Source organism: Tachyglossus aculeatus, chromosome X2, assembly GCF_015852505.1.
Source record: "Tachyglossus aculeatus isolate mTacAcu1 chromosome X2, mTacAcu1.pri, whole genome shotgun sequence".
NCBI classification, from domain to species: domain Eukaryota; kingdom Metazoa; phylum Chordata; class Mammalia; order Monotremata; family Tachyglossidae; genus Tachyglossus; species Tachyglossus aculeatus.
Genome location: NC_052100.1, coordinates 1,600,801 through 1,623,342, shown reverse-complemented (window position 1 = coordinate 1,623,342; position 22,542 = coordinate 1,600,801). Strand labels below are relative to the sequence as shown.

The 22,542-nt window shown below is 56.6% G+C and overlaps 1 protein-coding gene across 1 annotated transcript; it reads right to left on the bottom strand.

Moving 5' to 3' along the window:
- Positions 1–3,462: 3,462 nt before the first annotated feature.
- Positions 3,463–12,837, bottom strand: PCDH12 (protocadherin 12). Its single transcript, XM_038770551.1, has 4 exons — positions 9,948–12,837; positions 8,269–8,366; positions 5,361–5,512; positions 3,463–4,062 (listed from the first exon to the last, which is right to left on the bottom strand). Exons 1-4 carry the CDS (start codon positions 12,687–12,689, stop codon positions 3,698–3,700), a joined length of 3,357 nt encoding a protein of 1,118 aa, XP_038626479.1. The 5' UTR covers positions 12,690–12,837; the 3' UTR covers positions 3,463–3,697.
- Positions 12,838–22,542: the final 9,705 nt, after the last annotated feature.

Genomic DNA, 22,542 nt, shown 5'->3' with positions numbered 1-22,542 from the left:
GCGGTCTCTGATGGTGGTTCCTAGCAACGGTCCCTGGTAATGGTCTACCCAGCAACTGTCTGGCGTTGATCCCCGGGGGTAATGTGCGACAACTGCCCTCATGATGGTCCCCGGGGATGGTACCTGGCAATAGCCCCTAACAACAGCCCTCCAGTGGGCTTGGAGTGTGCCGGGCATTGGCCTTCATCAGCAGCACCCCAAGGCTCAGTGTCATCCCGAGTGGGCCCCACTGTGGGACTCCCAGGGCCCCCAAGCCCAGCCCCCTAGCCCTAAAAGGGCCCCGGCTGGCTTTTGTTGTGTGAACAAGGGAAAGCCACCTCCTCCTGGAGGTCTTCCCTGATTGACACCCCTCCCAGCCCCACCTCGGTCACGCCTTCTTCTCAGGAACCTTCGCCTGGCGTGTATATATGCTTATTGTTTCGTTTTCTAATCACGAATGTACTTGCCTACTGTTATGTTGTTTTGGCAGTTTATATTACATAGACTTTCATTTTTTATCTGTTGTGTGTTTGGCAATTGTCTGCTCATCTCCTCTGTTGGACTGAAAGCTCCCCGAGGGTTTATTGTTATTATTAATAGTAGTAATAATAACTGTGAGAAGCAGCATGAACTAGTGGAGAGAGCACGGGCCTGGAGTCAGAACGACACGGGTTCTGATGCTGGCTTTGCCACTTGTCGGTTATGTGACCTTGGGGAAGTCACTTATTGTCTCTGTGCCTGTTACCTCATCTAATTATTATGATTAGAATGTTTTTTAAGCTCTTACTATATGCCAAGTGCAATGGTAAGGACAAGACAAGCAGGTCAGACACATCCCTATTCGCATGGAGCTCACGATCTAAATACGAGGAAGAATGGGCACTGACTTGCCATTTTACAGGTGAGGAAACTGAGGCACCGAGAAGTTAAGTGCCTTGCCTAGGGTCTCACAGCAGACAAGTGTCATATCGGGGATTAGAACCCAGGTCCTCTGTTCCTGTGCCAGGCTGCTTCCCTCCTTTTGTACGGTCCCAAATGCTGCATTTAGTACTGTGTCCACAGTAATAATAATAATAATAATCATGATGGCATTTGTTAAGCGCTAATGTGCAAAGCACTGTTCTAAGCGCTGGGGGGATACAAGGTGATCATCATCATCGTCGTCATCAATCGTATTTATTGAGCACTTACTGTGTGCAGAGCACTGTACTAAGCGCTTGGGAAGTACAAATTGGCAACATATAGAGACAGTCCCTACCCAACAGTGGGCTCACAGTCTAAAAACACACATTGTCCCACGTGGGGCTCACAGCCTTAATCCCCATTTTACACATGCGGTAACAGGCTCAGAGAAGTAAAGTGACTTCTTAACTTCTCTGAGCCTGTTACCTCATGTGTAAAATGTTAAGTCACACTACAGACAAGTGTGGGGAGCCGGGATTAGAACCCACGACCTCCGACTCCCAATCCTGGGCTCTTTCCACTGAGCCACGCTGCTTCTCTGTAGGCCTTGGGCACACTGCTGAGTGCCCAAGGAGGCTTTCTGCACAAAATAGGTGCCCAGTACAGCAGTCTGCACACGGGAGGCACCCAGTACAGTACTCTGCACATGGTAGGCGCCCAGTAATTGTAGTTCAGACGCCGACGAGGTAGTAAGAGCAATACAAAGTCCAGCCGGAGAGCTTAGGCTTGCAGTCACCTTGTGTGGGCGCTAGAGGGCAGCTTCGCACCTCACGTTTTCCTGCCAAAGGGCGAGTTTGGGGTCGTCCAGTCCAGCAGTCGCCAGCAGGGGGCAGCGGCGCTCCTCATTCATTCATTCAATCCTATTCATTCATTCATTCATTCAATCGTATTTTTTGAGCGCTTACTGTGTGCAGAGCACTGTCCTCAACCCTCCTGCTTGAGCCGGTGGGGGGTCCCTGCTCCATTCTTTGTGGGCAGCGAGACCCCGTTCAGGGGGTCCCCCGCTACTGAAGGCACGAGACCTGACCGGGACTCTGAGGACCAAGAGATGGCTTTGTGAGGGGGAGAGGTCTGGGTTTGCTGCTGACCGGCCGTCTACACGGCGAGGGGCCCGCTGGGTTCGGCCCCACCTTTAATCAGGGCTGGGAAGCCTGGATCCTCTGCTCATTCCTTGGGCGGCTGACGTCCCCCGCCTCCACAGCCCTCCGTGGGAGCCCAACCCGGCCTTACCCATGTCCCAATCCCGACCCCACAACAATGGTGGTGAGTTTGGACTTCTGAGGTGGGGGAAGATGGACATGGAGGTGCCGAAGGGTCACTAGAGTTGATATCATCCCTCACCTGGTCCCCAGCTCTGCCCGGCTTCAACGAAAACCACCCACCCCCTGCCCCGTGCCTTGGTTTCTGGTGGGTAGCCCCCATGGCTCTGCTGTCCAAATTTCACACTCTCGGGGGAAACTGGGGGGGTAAGGGCAAAGTCAAAGGCCTGGAGATGGGGGCCGGTGGCCCAGGTTCCATCTGTGGGGATGACAGGGACTGTGTCCCCGTGTCCCGACTGTGGGGGTGATAGGGCTGTTGCCCCCCAGGTTCCAGCTGTGGGGGCAATGAGGCGGTGTCCCCAGGTCCCAGCTGTGGGGACAATGGGGCCGGTGTCCCTGGATTCTGGCTGAGAGGGTGAAGCCATCATCTCCCCAACAGCTGTCCGCCTCCTGGACTCCAACCGTGCTCTTTCTACCACTGCACCCCAAGCCGGAGGTTTCTGATCTCTGCCGGAAAGACTTCCCCCACAAGTAGATCTCTGTGACTGTCTGCTCTGCACAGCCCATCATCACCCCACAACCCACCTTCCCTCTCCACACCCCACCTTCACATCTCCCTCCGTCTCCACCCCACTCTGTCTCTGTCTCTGATTGTGTAACTCCCCTTACAGAATCCTTGTTTTTTTCCCCTCCCAGAGGGAGAGCGTTGGGGAGAGCTGTCCCCACCCCCTCACCAGTTTCATTCCCCCACCCAGGTGGGTTGGGGTGTGTGGGGGGGTGGGGCTGGCCCTCAGGCACAGTCTTAATTAAGCCATTTATTAAGCGCTTATTAGGTGCAAAATATTGGAGTGGACTTGAGATAATTCACTCACAGTCCCTGTCCTGCTCGGGGCTCACAGTCTAGAGGGACGGAGAGCAGGGTTCTCATCCCTGGTTTATGGGTGAGGCAGAGGCCCAGAGAGGGTAAGTGTCATTCCACGGTCACACAGCAGATCAGTGGCAGAGTAGGGACTTGAACCCGAGTCTTCTGAGTGGGTTCCAGCAGGCCTCTCTGCCCTGGTAAGTGTTTGCAGGGAATACTGCAAACGACTTGACACCTGTCCACATGTTTTGTTTTGTTGTCTATCTCCCCCTTCTAGACTGTGAGCCTGTTGTTGGTTAGGGACCGTCTCTATATGTCGCCAACTTGTACTTCCCAAGCGCTCAGTACAGTGCTCTGCACACAGTAAGCGCTCAATAAATACAATTGAATGAATGAATGAATACTGCTCCCCCCAAAACCAGCCGCAGGCTGTTGCCCTGCAAGTATCGACCCCCCAGAAGGCACTGGTCCCTCTACAAGGCTGGGAGCCCTCCTGGGGCCCCGGCTCTTTCCCCAAGCCTCAGGGATGCCACCGTTGGCAATTCGGGGAGCCAGACGTGGAGGAAGGTGCCCTCTGGGGACCCGGTCACCCAGAGGCGGGCATCAGCTGAGGCTGGTGGCCCCGGGACGGGCCTCAAACCCCGGCCCCTCCGGGGAAGTCCAGCCCCAGAGTCTTTCCACAGTCGGAGAGCCGCTGCAGCACCCGGGAGCGCGCTTCGTCGGCATCAGCCTCGGTGACCCCACCTTGGTCCCGGGCCAGCAGCGCCTCGAACAGGAAGCTCATCTCCGAGAGGAAGGCGCTGGCGCTGGCCGTCCGCGAGGCCTCGGGACCCGCGCCCGGCCCGGCCGCCTTGCCGAATGTCCGGAAGGTGCGGGGCTGGTCCTCGGGGCCTGCGTCCGGTGCGGAGAACAAGTTGTCGTGGTAGTCGGCGGCGAGGGACAGCGACAGCCGGGCCACCCAGGCCGGGTCCACGGAGGTCCGCCCGTCCAGCGCCAGACCTGTTGGGAAGGCGGGGGTGGGGGTGGGCACACGCAGCTGTGAGGTGACGGAGCCGGGAGGGGCCGGGAAAGGGCAGGGGACAGGCGGAGGAGAGAAGGGAAATGGGCGAGGGAGGAGGAAGGGAAGGGAAGGTCAGGGGTCGTGGGGGAGGGAAAGGAAGAACCGGGAGGGGTTGGAGCTCCGGAGAGGACTAGGAGGAGAGAAGGTTCTGGAAGTTTCGCTGACAGAAGCCCCTCATGTTGGGATTTCATGCTCTAGTTCCTTGTGGATTATAAACTCCCTGAGGGCAGGGATTGTGGTATTTCTTAAATGCTTACTATGTGCCCAGCTCTCTACTAAGCACTGGAGTGGATACAAGATAGGCCCCACATAGGGCTTACAGTGTTAAGTAGGAGGGAGAACAGGTATTAAATCCCCATTTTGCTGATGCGGGAATTGAGGCTCAGAGAAGATAAGTGATTTGTCTGAGGTCACACGGGTGGCTCGTGGGGCAGACGTGTTTGGAACCCAAGCCCGTGCTCTTTCCACTAGGCCATGCTGCGGTTTGTTGATCGCCTACTACATGCCTAGTACTGTACTGAGGGGTGAGGTCATCTAATCGGACACAGTCTCTGTCCCACTAGGGGCTCACAGTTCAAAGGGGAAGGAGGAACAAGAAGGAGATCATGGTTTTAGCCTCTACTGTATTCTCCTCAACCTTGACAGTATGTTGGGAGAGAGGCACATAAGGTCTGTCCCCATGTGGAACTGAGCAGCCGAAAATATCGGCAGGTCCAGGGGTGTTCGGACAGATCTGTGGGCGAGCTTCAGGGATGGATCACGGTCAGGGATGGAGAAAGGAGAGTCAGGGTTGCGGGATGGTCCATGCTGGGTCACTCGGGGAGAGTCAGGGATGGAGAGGGGAGAGTCAGGGGTGTTGGATGGGATGTGCTGGCTCACTGGGGGAGAATCAGGGATGGAAAGGAGACAGTCAAAGGTGTTGGATGGTCCATCCCTAAATAGGAGGTTAGGTGTCCAGGAGGACAACCAGTGTCCAGTCTCTCTCTGTGACACTGAGGGGGAGAAGGGGAAATAGAGCCCTGGGCAGGATGGACCATGGGGCTGATGGGGAGCAGAGGGATCATGCTCCCTCGTGGTCTTGGACAGGTCCCTCCCCCCAAAGTCCAGTTCTGGGGACAGCGGAGCCCCTGCCGGGGCTGAGGACCCCCAGTACCCCCGGGACTGTGAATACCAAGGACCCAATTGTCCCCAGCCACCTCTGGCCCTCGCCCTGGGATGGGCAGGCCCGACGACTCACCGGTCTGGGGGTCCAGCAGGCTCTCCAGTTCTTCCTCGAACATCTGCTTCACAGAGAGCCCCAGGGTGCTCTCCGACCCCTCACCCTCGCCAGTCTGGGCCGGGGCTGCCCCGTCCTTGGGGCCCAGCCCATCAGCCTCCGCTCCTGGGGTCCTGGGAGAGACACAGAGCCCCCAGGGTTCACGCTGCCCCTGAATTCAAGGCCCCCCAACCCCTTCCCCATCATGAAGGCATTCAAAAACAGGACAGGGTATGGAGGGGGGACAGAGCTGGCTTTAGGCCCAGGGAATTGTCCTTCTTGAAGTCAAACTGATTCTTGAGAATCTTAAGCCTCCTCAAGGACGGGGACCATGCAGGATGTGTTCCCCAAGAGCCCAGAACAATGCTCTGCACACAACAGGTGCCCAATTCAGTGCTCTGCACAGAGCAGGCACCCAGTATAGTGATCTGGGCAAAGTAGGTGCCCCATACAGAGCTCCACGCACGGTAGGCATCCAATACAGCACTCTGCACACAGTAATGCTCTGATGACATGATCTCCTCAGGCGTTTTCCCTCTCTCCTCTAGAACTTCCAATCCCAAAAAAGGCGCTGAGAAGTGGCATTTCCTAGTGGAAAGAGCACGGTCCTGGGAGTCAGAGGACTGGGGTTCTAATCCCAGCTCCACCAATTTCTTGCTGTGTGACCTTGGGCAAGTCACTTCTCTGTGCCTCAGTTTCGTCAACTGTAAAATGGGAATCAAATACCTGTTCTCCCCCCTACTTAGACTGTGAGCCCCATGCAGATCAGGGACTGCATCTGACCTAATTAACCTGTACCAACCCCAATGCTTAGAACAGTGTTTGACACATAGTAAGCGCTTAACAAATACCTTAAAAAATGGCAGGGAATGACAGTGGGGGTGGGGTGGGGGTGGGTGGAGTGTGTGTATGTGTTTGTCTTGGATCCTTAGAAGAGACTGGGTAAAGGGCTTTGGAGAGCATTTCATCACAGCATTTTCTGGACTGCATTTTCCTGCAGAGCACTGTATTGGACCCTTACTGTGTGCAGGGCAGCCCTGGGAGCCTACCATGTGCAGAGCACTGAGGAGAGTACAAAAGAGTAGCAGACTCTGTTTCAATCCTGGAGTAGCTCACAAGCTAGTGGAGGAGGCAGGCAGACAGAGAGTGTGTCCACACTGTGTGGGAAAATAAGGAAAATCATAGACCTAAAGTGATGGTAATGGCAACAGTTTAGAGGAGAGAAATTCATTCATTCATTCGTATTTATTGAGCGCTTACTGTGTGCAGAGCACTGTACTAAGCGCTTGGAAATAGATCTTGGGAATCTTCCCACCTCTGGCAGGGTGCTTGTTTTTGTGGTGGTGGGGGGCGACTACTGAGGCAGTGAGCATTAGCTGGGGAAGTCTTCCTGGAGGAGGTGGGATTTCAGGAGGCTTTGAGGATGGGGAGAGTCACAGCCTGGTGGATAATAATAATAATGATGGTATTTGTTAAGCACTTACTATGTGCAAAGCACTGTTCCAAGCGCTGGGGAGGTTACAAGGTGATCAGGTTGTCCCACGGGGGGCTCACAGTTTTAATCCCCATTTTACAGATGAGGTAACTGAGGCACAGAGAAGTGAAGTGGATGTGGATGGGGAGGAAGTTCAGGGCTGGGGGTGACAGCAAGGGATCGGAGCGGGGAGAGGTGAGAACTTGGGGAGGAGTGAAGAGTGTGAGCTGGGGTGAAGCGGGAGAAGGGAGTGGATGTGTGGAAGGGAGAGGCGTGGTAAGGCAATGGGAGGACCGGGACGCAGAGGGGAAAGAGCTGCCATTGGAGGATTTTGAGGAGGGGGTCGGGGTTGGGGGGAGGCACGTGCTGAGTGATGTTTCCAGCTGTGGTGAGGGAGAGGCTGGAGGCAGGGAGGCCGACGGGGGAAGGAGGCTGACACAGCGATTCAGCTGGGAGTGACGAAGACTTGGGCCAGGGAGGTGGCGTTTGGGTGGAGGGGAAGGGGCGGATCCGGGAAATAGGGGGGCAGAGGGCCCAGAGCCCCCGGAAGCAGGATTGAGGGGAGCTGAGGCCATCTGGAAGCTGGCTCTGGGAGAGGCTGCAGGTTGGCTGAGACCCAGAAGCTCCAGCCCTCCATGGTGGGAGGGGAAGGGGGGAACTGAGCTTTCCCCCCGACCCTCCCCTCTTGTCCTCCCTCCACCAGGGGAAGAGCCCAGGTCCCTCTGGACTGGGCGGACACAGCTCCTTGTCCTCGTCTGTTTGTGCTGGGCAGTGGGTAGTGATCTGGGCCCTGGGAGACCCTGAACAGAATTCTGTCTGTGGCTGGGTGTTTATATGTGTGTATATTATTATTCTGGTATTTGTTGGGCGATTACTATGTGCCAGGTATTGTACTAAACACTGGGGTAGATATAAACTAGTGGACACAGTCCATATCTCACATGGGGCTCACAGCATTAAACCCCATTTTACAGATGAGGGAACTGAGGCCCAGAGAAGCGAAATGACTCGTCCAAAGTCACATAGCTGATGAGTGGCTGAAGACTCTGACTCCCAGGATGGTTTCTAGCCACTAGACTACACTGCTTCTCGTGGCTTAGTGGGAAGAGCGCTGGCTTGGGAGTCAGAGGACGTGGGTTCTAATCCTGCATCTACCGCTAGTCAGCTGTGTGATTTGGGGCAAGTCACTTCACTTCTCTATGCCTCAGTTCCCTCGGCTGTACAATGGGGATGAAGACTGTGAGCCCTGATGACCTTGTGTCTCCCCCAGCAATTAGAACAGCGCCTGGCACACAGTAAGCGGTTACCAAATATCATTATTATCATTATAAGGTTGTGTATATGTGCGTGCTTCAGTGCGAAGGCGTGAGTCGACGTCCGAGGGGAAGAGGAGGGGTCCTCGGGGCCGGCGGTTACCTGTCCCCCCCAGCTCGGGCTTGGTACTTGTTCCCACGGTGGTTGGGGCGAGGCTGGAACTGCCCTTCGTGGAGCAAGGACAGCAGCTGCGAGATTTGCTGGCGGAGACAGAGGCGCGGAGATCTGTTGACAACGCACAAATCCCCCCACCCCGCAGCCCTTCCTGGCCGGATGGCGCTCCGGCCTGCGCCGCTTTTTATAGCGCTCCCTCCGGCCTCGGACGTGCGCGGCTGCGGGCGGGGGAGGGGGAGAGGGGAGCGGAAGAGGGGGCGGGGAAGGAGGCGAGAGGCATCACTCCTGCCCCATCGCCCCCCTCTCCCATCCCAGGGGGGCCGGCCTGGGGTGGGCTCAGGGGGTGGCGGTGGAGATGATGCTCTCTCTGCGGACAGGGTGGCCCCAGGATGGGCCGAACCTGGGGAGTGGGAGAGAGAGGGGAAGGGAAAGGTTGCCCATCCCCACCCAGGGACCCCCACCCAGGGACCCCCGCCCCCCAGATCCTGCTGCTTCATGTCGGAGAAGACCCCCGGCGGGGGGAGGCCTGGGCCAGAGGAACGTGGGGGGTCTCGGGGGCTGCAGACCCAGGCCCAGGGAGGGGACGGGGGAGGAGGGGGCCCCAGATCAAGCGGAAGATGGTCATTGAGGAGAGGAAATCGAGACCCGGCTGGGAGCTCGCTGCGACGGAGGGTTGGGGGCAGGGAACCGGGCTGTCCATTTCCCATTTCCTGTTGTGCACAGACCCCCGGCCCAGCCCCCAGGGCGCAGCCCCTCGCCGGGACCGGTCATCCTGCCCTGCCCCCTCTGCCCGGGGGCCCGGAGGCCCGGCTTGCCGCTGGACCTTCGGACTCCCTCCCGCGGGCGGTGGTCCGCGGTAGCGGCTGGGCCGGGGGGCGGGGAGGGGTCGTCGTTCCTCCACCCCGAAACCGCCCTATAGACAGGCAGGCCCTTTCCAGTCTTAATCCCCATTTTACAGATGGAGTAACTGAGGCACAGAAAAGTGATGTGACTCGCTCGAAGTCACACAGCAGACCCCGATCCCTCGCCCCCACCCCCAGTGGACCATCATTTTCCACCACCCGCTGACCCCCAGCCCCCCCCAGCTGACCATCCACTGATGCCTGCCCTCCCACCCCCCCCACCACGGGCTGGTCACTCCCTGACCACCTCGGCTCCCATCCCCAACCCCCCTGGCTTCCACCACCTGCTGATCCCCAGCCCCCAACCATAGCTGTCCACCTGCTGACCACAAGACCCCACCCCAGCCTGACCCTTGGACCCCATCCTAGGCTGACCCTGGACCCCCACCCTCTGATCACCCCCGCTCCAGCTGCCTGGGGACCCCAACCCCAGCGGTCCCCCTTCATATAATAATAATAGTAATAATGGTAAACGTTAAGTGCTTACTGTGTGCTAGGCACTGTACTAAGCGCTGGGGTGATTACAGGTAATCGGGTTGGACACAGTCCCTGTCCCACATGGGGCTCACAGTCTCAATCCCCATTTAACAGATGAAGTAACTGAAGCACAGGGAAGCTAATTGACTTGCCCAAGGTCACAGAGCAGACAAGTGGCAGGGTCAAATGACAAGGCAAATGACCCTAGCTCCCACCATGAGCTGACCCCAGTTTCCTAGGGCCCCCTCCTGTCCCATCCCCGCCCCCCGATGTTCCCCGACCCCTCACCTGCACCTGGAGGGAGTCCACCGTGAGTTCCTCAGTGGGGCTCCGCTCGGCGAGCGCGGCGACCGACAGGCGGACCAAACTGCGGAGGATGTGTTGCGGCCCCGGGGCCGGCTGGATCCGGGTGTCCGTGTTCCTCTGCCTCCTCAGGGTGGGACAGGAGGCCGGGCTGGTCAGCCCTGAGAGCGGGGGGCCACCGGGAGCAGGCGGCAGGCCCGGGGGGCTCAGGTTCTCCCTGGATCCGCTCTTCTGCCGTGGAGGGGAGAAGAGGAGGCCTAGGGGGTCCGGGGCCACCTCTCCACCATTGGGGACGGCCATCAGGTCCCTCTGGTTCCTCAGGGTCCGGTACAGGGTCGGGGTGAGAGGGAATGGGGCTTCCGGGGGTCCGGGCCCAGGCTGGGCCGGCCGCTCGCCCTCCGGCCTTGCGACGGGACTGGCCCGGGCCCCGGGCACCAGGAGGATGTCGGCCTTCTGGATTAGCCTCTGCCGGTGTCGGGGCCGGGGGCTGCAAGTGGTCTCGGCCACACGGCAGTTGTAGGCGCCGGCCACCCGCTTGCGGTCACGCCTGCAGACGGATGCGGCCAGCGCCAGGGCCAGCCCCGAGGACCCCAGCAGGGCCGCCAAGCAGACGGCTGTCAGGGCCGGGGGGCTCAGGGGGACGGCCGCCCCCCTGGCCGGCCGCCTTTGGGCATCGGCGCTGCTGGCGAATGAGACCCGAAGCCGCAGCCGGGTCTCCAGCGGGGGTGACCCCCGGTCAGCCACGGCCACAGTCAGCTCCCGCTCGCTGCCCAGCAGGGCCCCTGCATCACTGGTATTCAGGTAGAGCTGCCCGGACTGGGCATCCAGGACAAACAGGTCCTCTCTGCCGGACTCCAGTAGAGAGAACCGGATCTCCCCGTTGGGGCCGGCGTCGGCGTCGTGGGCCACGATGGTCAGCAGCGGCGCAGGGCCGGCACCCGTGGGCCCCTCCTCCCCAGCGGGGGTTAGCACTCGGCCCGTGGAGGAGTTGACGAGGACAGAGAGGTGGGCGAGCCCATCCCGGGTCTCCGGCAGGAGCACCACGGGGGCATTGTCATTGGCGTCCAGCACACTCACGCTTACAGTGGCGCTGGCCGAGAGTGGTGGCCGGCCTCCATCCTCGGCCACCACGAGGAACTCGAAGCTGGCGGCGTGCTCGCGGTCCAGTTGTTGCAGGGCCGAGACAGCTCCCGTGACCGGGTCCACGGCCACCAGCCCGGCGGCGGGAGGGTCCCGGAGGTGGAAGGTGATCCGGCTGTTGGGGCCCAGGTCGGCATCGCGGGCCCGGACGGTGAGCAGGAGGGTCGGGGGCTCGTTGTTCTCCCGCAGGGCCACGCCATAGGCTGCCCTCTCGAAGGCCGGAGGGTTGTCGTTCATGTCCAGCACGGGCACTGTCAGCTGCTCCAGCACAGAGCGTGGGCCCTCGCCACCGTCCTGAGCCAGCACAGTCAGGCTGTACTCATCCCGGGCCTCCCGGTCCAGCGTGGCGGCCGTCACAAGCAGGTAGCCACGGCCGGGTGTCGGCCGGAGCTGGAAGGGGCCAAGCCCCTGGCGAAGGGAGCAGCGGACCTCCCCATTGACCCCCGAGTCCGCATCGCTGGTCATCACCAGGGCCACAAGGCGGCCCGGGGGCAGCCCCTCGGCCACCCCGGGGGGCCGAGAGGCCCAGGTGACCCGGATGGCTGGGGCATTGTCGTTGACATCCAGGACGTTGACCAGGACCTTGCAGTGGGCGGGGATGGGGCTGGGCCCCCTGTCCCGGGCCTGGACGTCCAGCTCATAGGCAGCCCGTCGCTCGAAGTCCAGAGGCCTGCGCAGCCGGACCTGGCCTGTGCCCGCATCCACGTGGAAGGTGGCCCGGACCTCGGTGGGCACGTGCGGGCCCAGGGCGAACTCCACCTCCCCGTTGGGGCCCTGGTCCGGGTCTGTGGCCGTCAGGTTCAGCAGTAGGGTGCCGGGCGGGGCATCCTCACGGATGGCCACAGCCAGTGCAGTCTCGGCGAAGGTGGGGCTGTTGTCATTGGAGTCGAGGACGCAGACGTGGACCAGCGTGCTCCCGGAGCGGGGTGGGACCCCAGCGTCCGAGGCGCTCAGCACCAGCTGGAAAGCCGCCTGTGACTCCCGGTCCAGTGGCCGGACGACCACCAGCTCGGCGTGGCGCGCCCCGTCGGGCCCACGGACCACCTCCAGTGCGAAGTGGCGGCTGGGCGACAGGCTGTAGGCCTGCAGGGCGTTGGGGCCGGCATCGGGGTCCAGCGCCCGGTCCAGTGGGACGCGGGTGCCCGGGGCGGCACTCTCTGAGATCTCCAGCAGCTGCTCGGCCTTGGGGAAGCGGGGCGCGTGGTCGTTCACGTCGCGGACCAGCACCTCCACGTGGAACAGGGCGCGCCCGGCCGGGGCCAGGACGTCCAAGGTCAGCAGACAGGGGTCACGGCCCGGGCACAGCGCTTCGCGGTCCAGGCGGCCCTCTGTGCGGACGTGGCCGGTGGCAGGCTCCACCCGCACCGGGATGGCTTGCGAGGCCTGAAGTACCCGGAAGCCCCCCACGCCGGCCTCGCGCTCGGCGCCCGGACCCCCAGACAGCTGCCCGATCTCCGTGCCCGACGCCACTTCCTCCACCACGTCGAACCGCACAGGCAGCGCGGTCAGTTCCTGGTCCTCCCTGGCGAGGGCCAGGGCCAGGCACAGGCCGGCCAGCTGGGACAGGAATCGGAGGGCCAGTGCCATGGCTCCCTGCAGAGGTCTGGGCCGGAGCGGTGAGGCCAGGGGTCCGGATCGAAGCCTGCTTTCTGGGCCTGGCACCCAAGGTCAGTGACCCGGGAGCGGGTCCCCCGGCGGATCCATGGTTCGGGCTCCGGAGGGGCCACCAGCCGTGGCTCCCGCTCCCGGGCTCCGTCAGCACCAGCTGTGAGTCCTGGTTATGGGGGCCTTTTCCAAAGGGAAAAACCCCACCTCCAGGAAAAGGGAGGGATAGGGGTGGGCCTCAGACCTGGTGCGAGAAAGCCCGTTTCCCATGGAAGACAGATGCACCATATCCTCCCTCCCCCGGCCTGCTCCTCCCGCCTCTCCAGGCCCTCCCCTACTCCCGCATCTCTTGGTCCCTGGGCCTTGACCCTTCTCTCTCTCTCTCTGTGTCTCTTTATCTGTCTCTGAGTCTCTCTGCCTCTCTGCTAGCCATCTCCCCACCCCACCTCCTGAACCTGCTCTCCAGGCCTTTGGGTGGGCTTCAGGGGGCACCGATCATCCTCCTCCCCACCACCCCCGCCCATCCATGGCCTCCTTTTCGCATCAGCATCCCTTCCGCCCCCCCCCCCCCATCCTCCCGCCCTCCCCTTCATTGTCCTTCATCCGCCTGGGTTTCGAGGATGGGGGATTCCCTGGGCCCCGCCCCCCACCCCTTCCTCCTTTTCTCTCTCCACCTCCCCCTCTTTCCTCCCCATCCTTTCCTCCTCCCAGCTTTCCGGGCGGCCGGCTCCTGCTGAGAGGATAACACAGGGCGCCTTCAACCATCCCCCCTGCCCGATGCCCTCGCCACCTCCCTGAGACTCCCTGTCAAAAGGTGGGCACTGGATGCTGAGCCTGCCACATCCCATAACCCCTCCCCCCCAAACACACACACGGGGATGGAGGCTTAGGAAAGAATGGTGGGGAGCTCCTGGTTCTCTCTGGGCCTGGGACTCATTCATTCATTCATTCAGTCGTATTTACTGAGCACTTATTGTGTGCCGAGCACTGTACTAAGCGCTTGAAAAGTACAATTCAACAACAGATAGAGACAGTCCTTACCCAACAATGGGCTCACAGTCTAGAAGGGGGAGTCAGAAGCATCTTGGTTCATTCTTTCATTCATTCAATCATATTTATTGAGCACTTACTATATGCTATATGAAAGTACAATTCAACAACAGAGACAATTCATTCATTCATTCAATCATATTTATTGAGCACTTACTGTGTGCAGAGCACTGTACTAAACACTTGGAAAGTACAATTCGGCAACAGAGACAATCCCTGCCCAACAATGGGCTCACAGTCTAGAAGACTTGGTTCTAATCCAAGTTCCACCATTTGTCTGCTCTGTAACATTAGGCAAATCACTTTGCTTCTCTGTACCTCAGTTACCCCATCTCTAAAATAGGGATTGATATTGTGAGTTCCTCCCGCCTATCCAGGGCTAAGAGCTGAGGTAGATACAAGCTAATCAGGTTGGTTAGACCTTGTCCCACATGGAGCTCATAGTCTTAATCCCCATTTTACAGATGAGGTAACTGAGGCACAGAAAAGTGAAGTGACTTGCCCAGGGTCCCACAGCAGACAAGCGGTGGAGCCAAGATTAGAAAGCAGGTCCATCTGACTGCCAGGCCCGTGTTCTAGCCAATCAATCAATCGTATTTATTGAACACTTACTGTGTGCAGAGCACTGTACTAAGTGTTTAGGATAATGCATTATAGAAATCTAAGGGAGTTGGTAAACACATTCCCTGCCCACCTCGAGCTTACAGTCTAGAGGGGGAGACAAATGTTACATAAATCAATTACAGATATGTACATAAGTACTGGGGGGTTGGGGGAGGGCAGTGAATTAAGGGAGCATATCAGGGCGATGCAGAAGGGAGTGGGAGAAGAGGAGATGAGGGCTTAATCAGGGAAGGCCTCTAGGAAGAGATGTGCCTTTAATAATAATAATAATGGCATTTTTTAAGCACTTACTATGTGCAAAACACTGTTCTAAGCACTGGGGAGGTTACAAGGTGATCAGGTTGTCCCAGGTGGGGCTCACAGTCTTAATCCCCATTTTACAGCTGAGGGAACTGAGGCACAGAGAAGTTAAGTGACTTACCCAAAGTCCCACAGCTGACAATTGGCAGAGCTGGGATTTGAACTCATGACCTCTGACTCCAAAGCCCGGGCTCTTTCCACTGAGCCACGCTGCTTCTCAATACTAATAATGATAGCATTTGTTAAGCGCTTACTGTGTGCGAAGCACTGTTCTAAGCGCTGGGTAAGGATTTGAAGGTGGGGAGAGTCATTGTCTGTCGGATGGGCACTAGGCAACGTTGTTCTCCACCCTCTTGGACACCCTCCGACTTTCCGGCTGGCGATGCCCACCCCGATGCCCACCCGACGCAGGGCATCTTTGCCCACTGTTGGGTAGGGACCGTCTCTATATGTTGCCAACTTGTACTTCCCAAGCGCTTAGTACAGTGCTCTGCACACAGTAAGCACTCAATAAATACGATTGAATGATTGATTGATTGATCGTTTCGACCTTTAACCTCCAACTTCGTGCCACTCCGGGTCTCCACTGCCCCCTGGTGGCTCAAAGTCGAAACGCTAATGATGATTCCAGCATTTATTAGACGTTATTGCCGGCATGTGCTAAGCGCTGGGGAAAATATAAGGCAAAGAGGTCGGACACAGTCCCTGTCCCACACAGGACGGCCCCACAGCCCCCCGTTCACGGTTTCTCCTCCCCAATCTCCCCCCACATTCCCCGAATTCTTCCCGCTTTCCTTTGCCCAGCTGAGCCGCAGGGAAGCTGGGGTCCTCTTTCACCTCAAAGGAGTCCAGCCGGGTTGACCCCCGCCTCCTTCCCCTGTGCAGGCTCTGGTTGCCAAAACCCCTGACCTTTGACGCCCCTCTCTGTTTTTCCAAACCCCCATTTATCCGCCCTGCTCACACTGTGCAGGGTTCTCAGGCAGAGCACTCTACTGGGCACCTGTAGGGAACATGAATTAGAACAAAAAGACATCGTTTCTGCCTGCCGAAGTGTTTACAACCCAAAGGGGGAGGTGAGTCGAAAAAAGAAAAGACCAGTTACTAGTAATAAGAAGCAGTGTGGCTCAGTGGAAAGAGCAAGGGCTTTGGAGTCAGAGGTCATGGGTTCAAATCCCTGCTCTGCCGACTGTCAGCTGTGTGACTTTGGGCAAGTCACAACTTCTCTGGGCCTCAGTTCCCTCCTCTGTAAAATGGGGACTAAGACTGTGAGCCCCACGTGGGACAACCTGATCACCTTGTAACCTTCCCAGTGCTTAGAACAGTGCTTTGCACATAGTAAGTGCTTAATAAATGCCATCATTATTATTATTAATAGTAATTGTTAACTGCCTGAGGGCAACCCGGTCGAGCTTACATTCTAGAGGGAGAGACAGACATTAGTATAAATGTCTCTTTCAGAGACTGTCCATAAACAGAGACTTTCAGAGATTAGCCCCCGTCTTTCAATACACCCTTGAAGTGTCCCACCCCCTCTCCCAGCTGGCCTCTCCATTGATTGTCACCCCACTCTGAACCAGCATTTTCCTGCCTCTCGCTTGGGAGAGTCTCCATGTCTATCTCTGTCTGTTTCTTCCTGTCTCTCCCTCTCCCTCTTTCTGTCAGACAGTCCAGTCACTCTCGCCCCAATCCTTGAATACACACTAGAAGTGTATCGCCCTTTCTCCCAGCTGGCCACCTATCTCCCTGTCTCTGTCTCTCTGTCACTGTCTCCCTCTCTCTCAGACGGCCTTTTGTCCCCGGTCCCAATTACTGAATGCCCCTGAAAGTGTCCGGCCCTTTTCCCCAGGTGGCCGTGTACCTCCCTGTCTTTATCTCTCTGTCTCACCTCCCTACGAACTCGTGCTATTCCCTGCCCTATCCTTGCCCTTCCTCCTGCTTCCATCACCTCTAAATAATTTGTGTCTGCTTGTCTTCCTGACTAGATGAATACCACTGTTTAGAACGGTGCTTGACACCAAGTAGGCCCCAGTTCAGTGTTCTGTACCCAGCAGGCAGCCAGTATGGTGCTCTGGATCCAGTGGGAAGCTGATACAGGGCTCTGGACACAGTGGATATATGGTAAGTGCTCTGTAGCCATTGGAGAGTCAATAATAATAACAATAATATGGTATTTGTTAAGTACTTTCTACCTGCCAAGCACTATTCTAACCACTGGGGTAGAAACAAGGTAAGCGGGTTGTCCCATGTAGAGCTCACAGTCTTAATTCCCATTTTACAGATGAGGTAACTGAGGCACAGAGAAGTGAAGTGACTTGCCCCAAATCACACAGCTGACAGGTGGTGGAGTGGAATTAGAACCCACCACCTCTGACTCCCAAACCCGTGCTCTGTTGTGGTAGTACAATTCTCCTCATACCAACCAGGCCTTTCTCTGGCAAATCTTGCTCACCTCTTCAATTCCTGGAGCCCACCAGGGACGGGAGTAGTGGATCATCCCCGGCCCCAAATAAAGTGCTTAGTACAGTGCTCTGCACACAGTAAGCGCTCAATAAATACGATTGAATGAATGAATGGCCCCACGAGCCCACCCTCTCCAGCTGTTGCCTCTTGGGCTACCGAGGCCATTAGAGAAGCAGCGTGGCTTAGTGGAAAGAGCACAGGCTTTGGAGTCAGAGGTCATGGGTTCAAATCCCTGCTCTGCCAATTGTTAGCTGTGTGACTTTGGGCAAGTCACAACTTCTCTGGGCCTCAGTTACCTCATCTGTAAAATGGGGATTAAGACTGTGAGCCCCACTTGGGACAACCTGATCACCTTGTATCCTCCCCAGCGCTTAGAACAGTGCTCTGCACATAGTAAGCGCTTAACAAGTGCCATTATTATTACTGTTATTATTGTTCTCTGTGTCTCAGTTACTTCATCTGTAAAATGGGGATTAAGACTGTGAGCCCTCCATGGGGCAACCTGATCACCTTGTAACCTCCCCAGCGCTTAGAACAATGCTTTGCACATAGTAAGCGCTTAATAAATGCCATCATTATTATTAGTCAAGCGCTTAGTACAGTGCTCTGCACACAGTAAGTGCTCAATAAATACGATTGAGTGAATGAATTAGTAGAGGAAAAGGCTGAGGTGTTTTCAGCGATCGGCAGTGCGAATGAGGGCCCGTTAGGTGGCACTGTAAGCCACCGTAATAATAATAATGATAATAATGTTGGTATTTGTTGAGCGCTTACTATGTGCCAAGCACTGTTCTAGGCCCTACGGTAAATGCAAGGTTATCAGGTTGCCCCACGTGAGGCTCACAGTCTTACTCCCCATTTTGCAGATGAGGCACAGAGAAGTGAAGTGACTTGCCCAAAGTCATACAGTTGACACGCGGCGGAGCCGGGATTAGAACCCACGACCTCTGACTCCCAAGCCCGTTCTCTTGCCACTTAGCCACGCTGCTTCTTTTCACTGTACTCACCCAGATTCTCGGGCTCTGAGCACGGGAGGCCGGACGAAATGGGACCAAGTGGACAGTCCTGCCCTTGAGGGGCCTACAGACGGGTATGAGAGACAGTAAGCAGAGACTGGCAAATCAGAAGGAAATAATAATTAGGCTTAGTAAAAGAATGGAGAAATTCAAGACGTTGAGTAAATCACAATTCTGGGCCTCAGATTTCTCACCTGTACAATGGGCATTAAATACCTGTTCTCCTTCCTCCTTAGACTGTGGCCTCCTTGCGGGACAGAGACTGCGTCCAGCCTGCATCTACCATGTCCAATCCAGCGCTCAGTACAGTGCTTTGGACAGGTAAGCGCTTAACAAAAACAATTATAACAATAAATGTTTATTTATATTTATGCATGACTTCCCCTTTAGACTATAAACTTGCTGTGGGTAGGGAACGTATCTACCAATTCCCCCTTGCCCCTCCCACCTGCCCCTTTCTCTTCCCCTTTCCCCCCTCCCTCTCTCCCTTCTGTCCCACTCTCTTCTCTCATTCATTCACTCAATCGTATTTATTGAGTGCTGTGTGCAGAGCACTATACTAAGCGCTTGGAAAGTACAATTTGCAACACCCCTCCCCTTTTCCCTCCCTCTTTTCTTCCCCATCTCCCTTTCTCTCCCCCACTTTGCTCCCCTCCTCCCCTTTCCCCCTCGTTCCCCTTTTCTCCTTCTCCCCGTCCCCTTTTCTCTCTCTCCCTTCCATCGTCCTCAATCGACCCATCAGTCAAGTAACAATATGTATCAAATCCTTATTGGGTGCAGAGCAATGGGATAAACTTTGGAAGAGAACAATACAACTGAGTTGGTGGATTCGATCCACGCCCACGAGGAACTCAGCCTAGGATGGGAGACAGGCATGAGAATAAATCCTTCCTCGTCCCCCCTCATCCCCACCACCCCTCGGTTCCTTCGCCCTCCTCCTGCCCTCTTTCTCCAAGCTCTCTCCCTTCCTCCTTTCCCTCCTCTTCTCCTCTCCTCCCCATCCTAGGCCAGGGGCTTGCTCTCCCTCTCTCGGAGTGTCCAGCCCCCGTCCCCCATCCCCACTGCCAGTTTGCCCCTCCTGCGACCCCTTCCTCGCCCACCCCCTACAGCTCACCTCCGCTTAGAAAAATGTTTGGAGAGCTGGTGGAGGAAGAGATGAAAGAGGGCCGGGGGGCCAGGAGGGGACGATGGAAATAAAGCGGCCGAAGTGATTAATATCAAGACGGAAACCGCCCCCCCTGCGGAGGCCCAGGGCTCTCTGCAGGCTGCTTTCTTGCAGCCGCCAGCTCAGCCCCCGACTGCATCTGGTCATTCATTCATTTAATCGTATTTATTGAGCACTTACTGTGTACAGAGCGCAGTACTAAGCACTTAATAATGGCATTTATTAAGCGCTTACTATGTGCAAAGCACTGTTCTAAGCGCTAGGGAGGTTACAAGGTGATTCATTCATTCATTCATTCAATCATATTTATTGAGCGCTTACTGTGTGCAGAGCACTGTACTGAGCGCTTGGGAAGTACAAGTCGGCAACATATAGAGACGGTCCCTACCCAACAGCGGGCTCACAGTCTAGAAGGGGGAGACAGACAACAAAACAAAACATATTAACACAGAAAACAGAATAAATATGTACAAATTAAAGAAATAAGTAAATAGAGTAATAAATATGTACAAACATATATACATGTGTTGTGGGGAGGGGAAGGAGGTAAGGCTGGGGGATGGGGAGGGGGAGATGGGGGAGAGGAAGGAGGGGGCTCAGTCTGGGATCAGGTGATCAGGTTGTTCCACGGGGGCTCACAGTCTTAATTCCCAGTTTACAGATGAGGTCACTGAGGCACAGAGAAGTTAAGTGACTTGTCCAAAGTCACACAGTTGACAATTGGTGGAGTCGGGATTTGAACCCATGACCTCTGACTCCAAAGCCCGTGCTCTTTCCACTGAGCCACACTGCTTCTCTTCAGGGCCAGGAGCACGGTCATCCCGCTGGACTCAGGAGACCTGACTCGGGACTAGCCCGGGTGCCTTTTCCCGGTGGGGGGCATTTTCCAGGGTGGGAGCAGTGGCGGGGACTTCGTGGGGAGCAACTTTCCAGCAGAACCTTTTTCTGGGGCGCCCGTTCGCAGGCCCTGGGTTCTAGTCTCAGAACAACCGCTGGCATGCTGTGGTTCTGGGGCAAGCCGCTTAACCTCTCTGGGCCTCGATGATCACATCCGTTAGATGGGGGAGGAAGAGGGTTGTTGTTTTTTTTTCCTTCATTTGCTTTGGCAAGAATCATCCGAGGGAAAAAAAAAACGTATTAGAAACGAAGTTTCGTCAGAGCATGGTAACCACAAGCACCGCTTGACCTCATTTTTGATGATTTCTTGACTTTTCCCCTTGGATTCCTCCATAGCCCACCACCAGGGTCACCCCCTCTCCCCATGGCCATCCCAAATGGTCATCACTCATGTCCACCCCCACGACCATCCGCCTGGACTTTCCACCCTACCCCTCCCACAGCGGTTGTCGACCTCTCTTAGTTTTCCCAAGGCACGTTCACATCAGTGATGCCATTTTTATTCTCTCAACATCCTTGACAGAGAGAGGGTTGCAAGTATGATTATCCTTATTTTACAGATGAGGAAAACGAGGCCCAGAGAGGTTAAGTGATTTAAATGAGTTCCCAGAGCAGGATGGGGCAGAGCCGGGGGTAGAACCTGGGAATTGGGAAGAATTAGAGGTGGAGAGGGGAGAGTCGGGGGAGTTGGATGATCTGGGCTGGGCCACTGTGGGGAGAGTCAAGGTTGGAGAAGGGAGAATTAGGAAAATTGAATGGTCCTTACTGGGTCACTGATGGAGAGAGGAGAGGATAAGATGTTGGATGTTCTGTGCTGGAGCGAATCCAGGAAGATTCCCAGAGGAAGTGTGTTTTCAGTAACTTTGCTAGCCGGGAGGGGCCGGGAGGGCTGAAGGGCTGGGAGAGGGCACATGTATCTTCAAGCATCTCCGTGCTCCTGGGGGAGACTTCTGGGTCGGATAGACCTTGTGGCAGACCCAGGGGCCTGGGTGCTGGGGCCTGGCTGGTAGTTTGAAAGGGAAGCAATCAAGAGGGGTCACTGACCGAGATTAAGAAAATCAAGGCCGGGGTTCGAGCCCAGAGTTTGTTTCCAAGATTCCCAGAACCCCAAGCCTTTGGGGAATTGAATTCTGGCGAACGAAATACCCAGTGGGGTAAAAGATCTCAGCAACCCCAACCCCCCTCTCCCCTTCTGCCTGCCCAGATGGATGGCAGATGGGTCCAATTCCCGGTGTGTGTGTTGGAGGGAGGGTAGGCGATGGTTGTCCTGAGCATCGTTATAGCTCTCGGACCTCCGAGCTGAGGTCCCATAGGCGTCCCGGCGTCCCAGGACCCTGGGCTGAGCCTTTTCCCTCCCGCTTTAGAGCCTGGAAGATAGGGCTGGGAATAAGGTATCTTGGCAGATAACTTATTTGTTAGTCTGAGAAAGGATTTGGAGAAAACCTGGGGAGATCGGAGACCTGGGGAGTTAGGAGACCAGGATTCTAGTTCCAACTCTGCCCCCGGCCGCCAATCTTGGCCCGGTCATTTCCCATCCTCTGAGTCCGTTTTCTCACCAGCAAGATGGGAGCAATAATAAGGATCTCCCTACCGTTCAGGGTACTATTCACGGTGTACTTACTGTTCACCATGTACTTAGTAGGCGCTAGGGTGGTTAGAAGATAATCAGATGGAACAGAATCCCTGTCGCATGGCAGCTGCCAAATAAGAGGGAGGGAGAGCAAGCAATCATTTTATCCCCATTTATGGGAAGGCGGATTTATTTGTTTTTTGTTGGCCATCCTGAGAGAGTTGCCCCTCCCGGCTCCTGCTTCCCCAGGGCAGCTTCTCCACGACCCCCATCTCTACCCTTACCCCTTTTCTTCCCTTCCCTGACGCACCCCACCCCCCTAGGCTGCGGAGGCCACAGAGAGATTTCAAAGATGATCCAGTGGAAGTAGGGACACCTGATGGGGAGGGGGGCGTTCTCCCCCCTGGGTAGAGAGGGAGGGGAGCCCCTGACATGTTTGGAGTTGTGGGGTGGGGGGCCTGAAGCCCCCTGGCCTTAAAGTGGGGTTAAGCATCTCTCTATCTCCACCCCGCTTCCCAGCTGTGCTACCCGAGAGGAGGCACCAATTCCCTTGATTCCCCCCCCCCCCCCCAATTTTATCCCACCAACCCCCGGGCTGACCTGCTACCTCGACCCCTGGTTGGCGGCTCCCTCCTCCCCCACCCTCTCTCGGGCTGGCTGGAGACTCAAGAGACCGGGGTGGGGAAGCAGCTTGGTTTAGTGGATAGAATACGGGTTTAGGAGTCAGAAGATCATGGGTTCTAATCCCGGCTC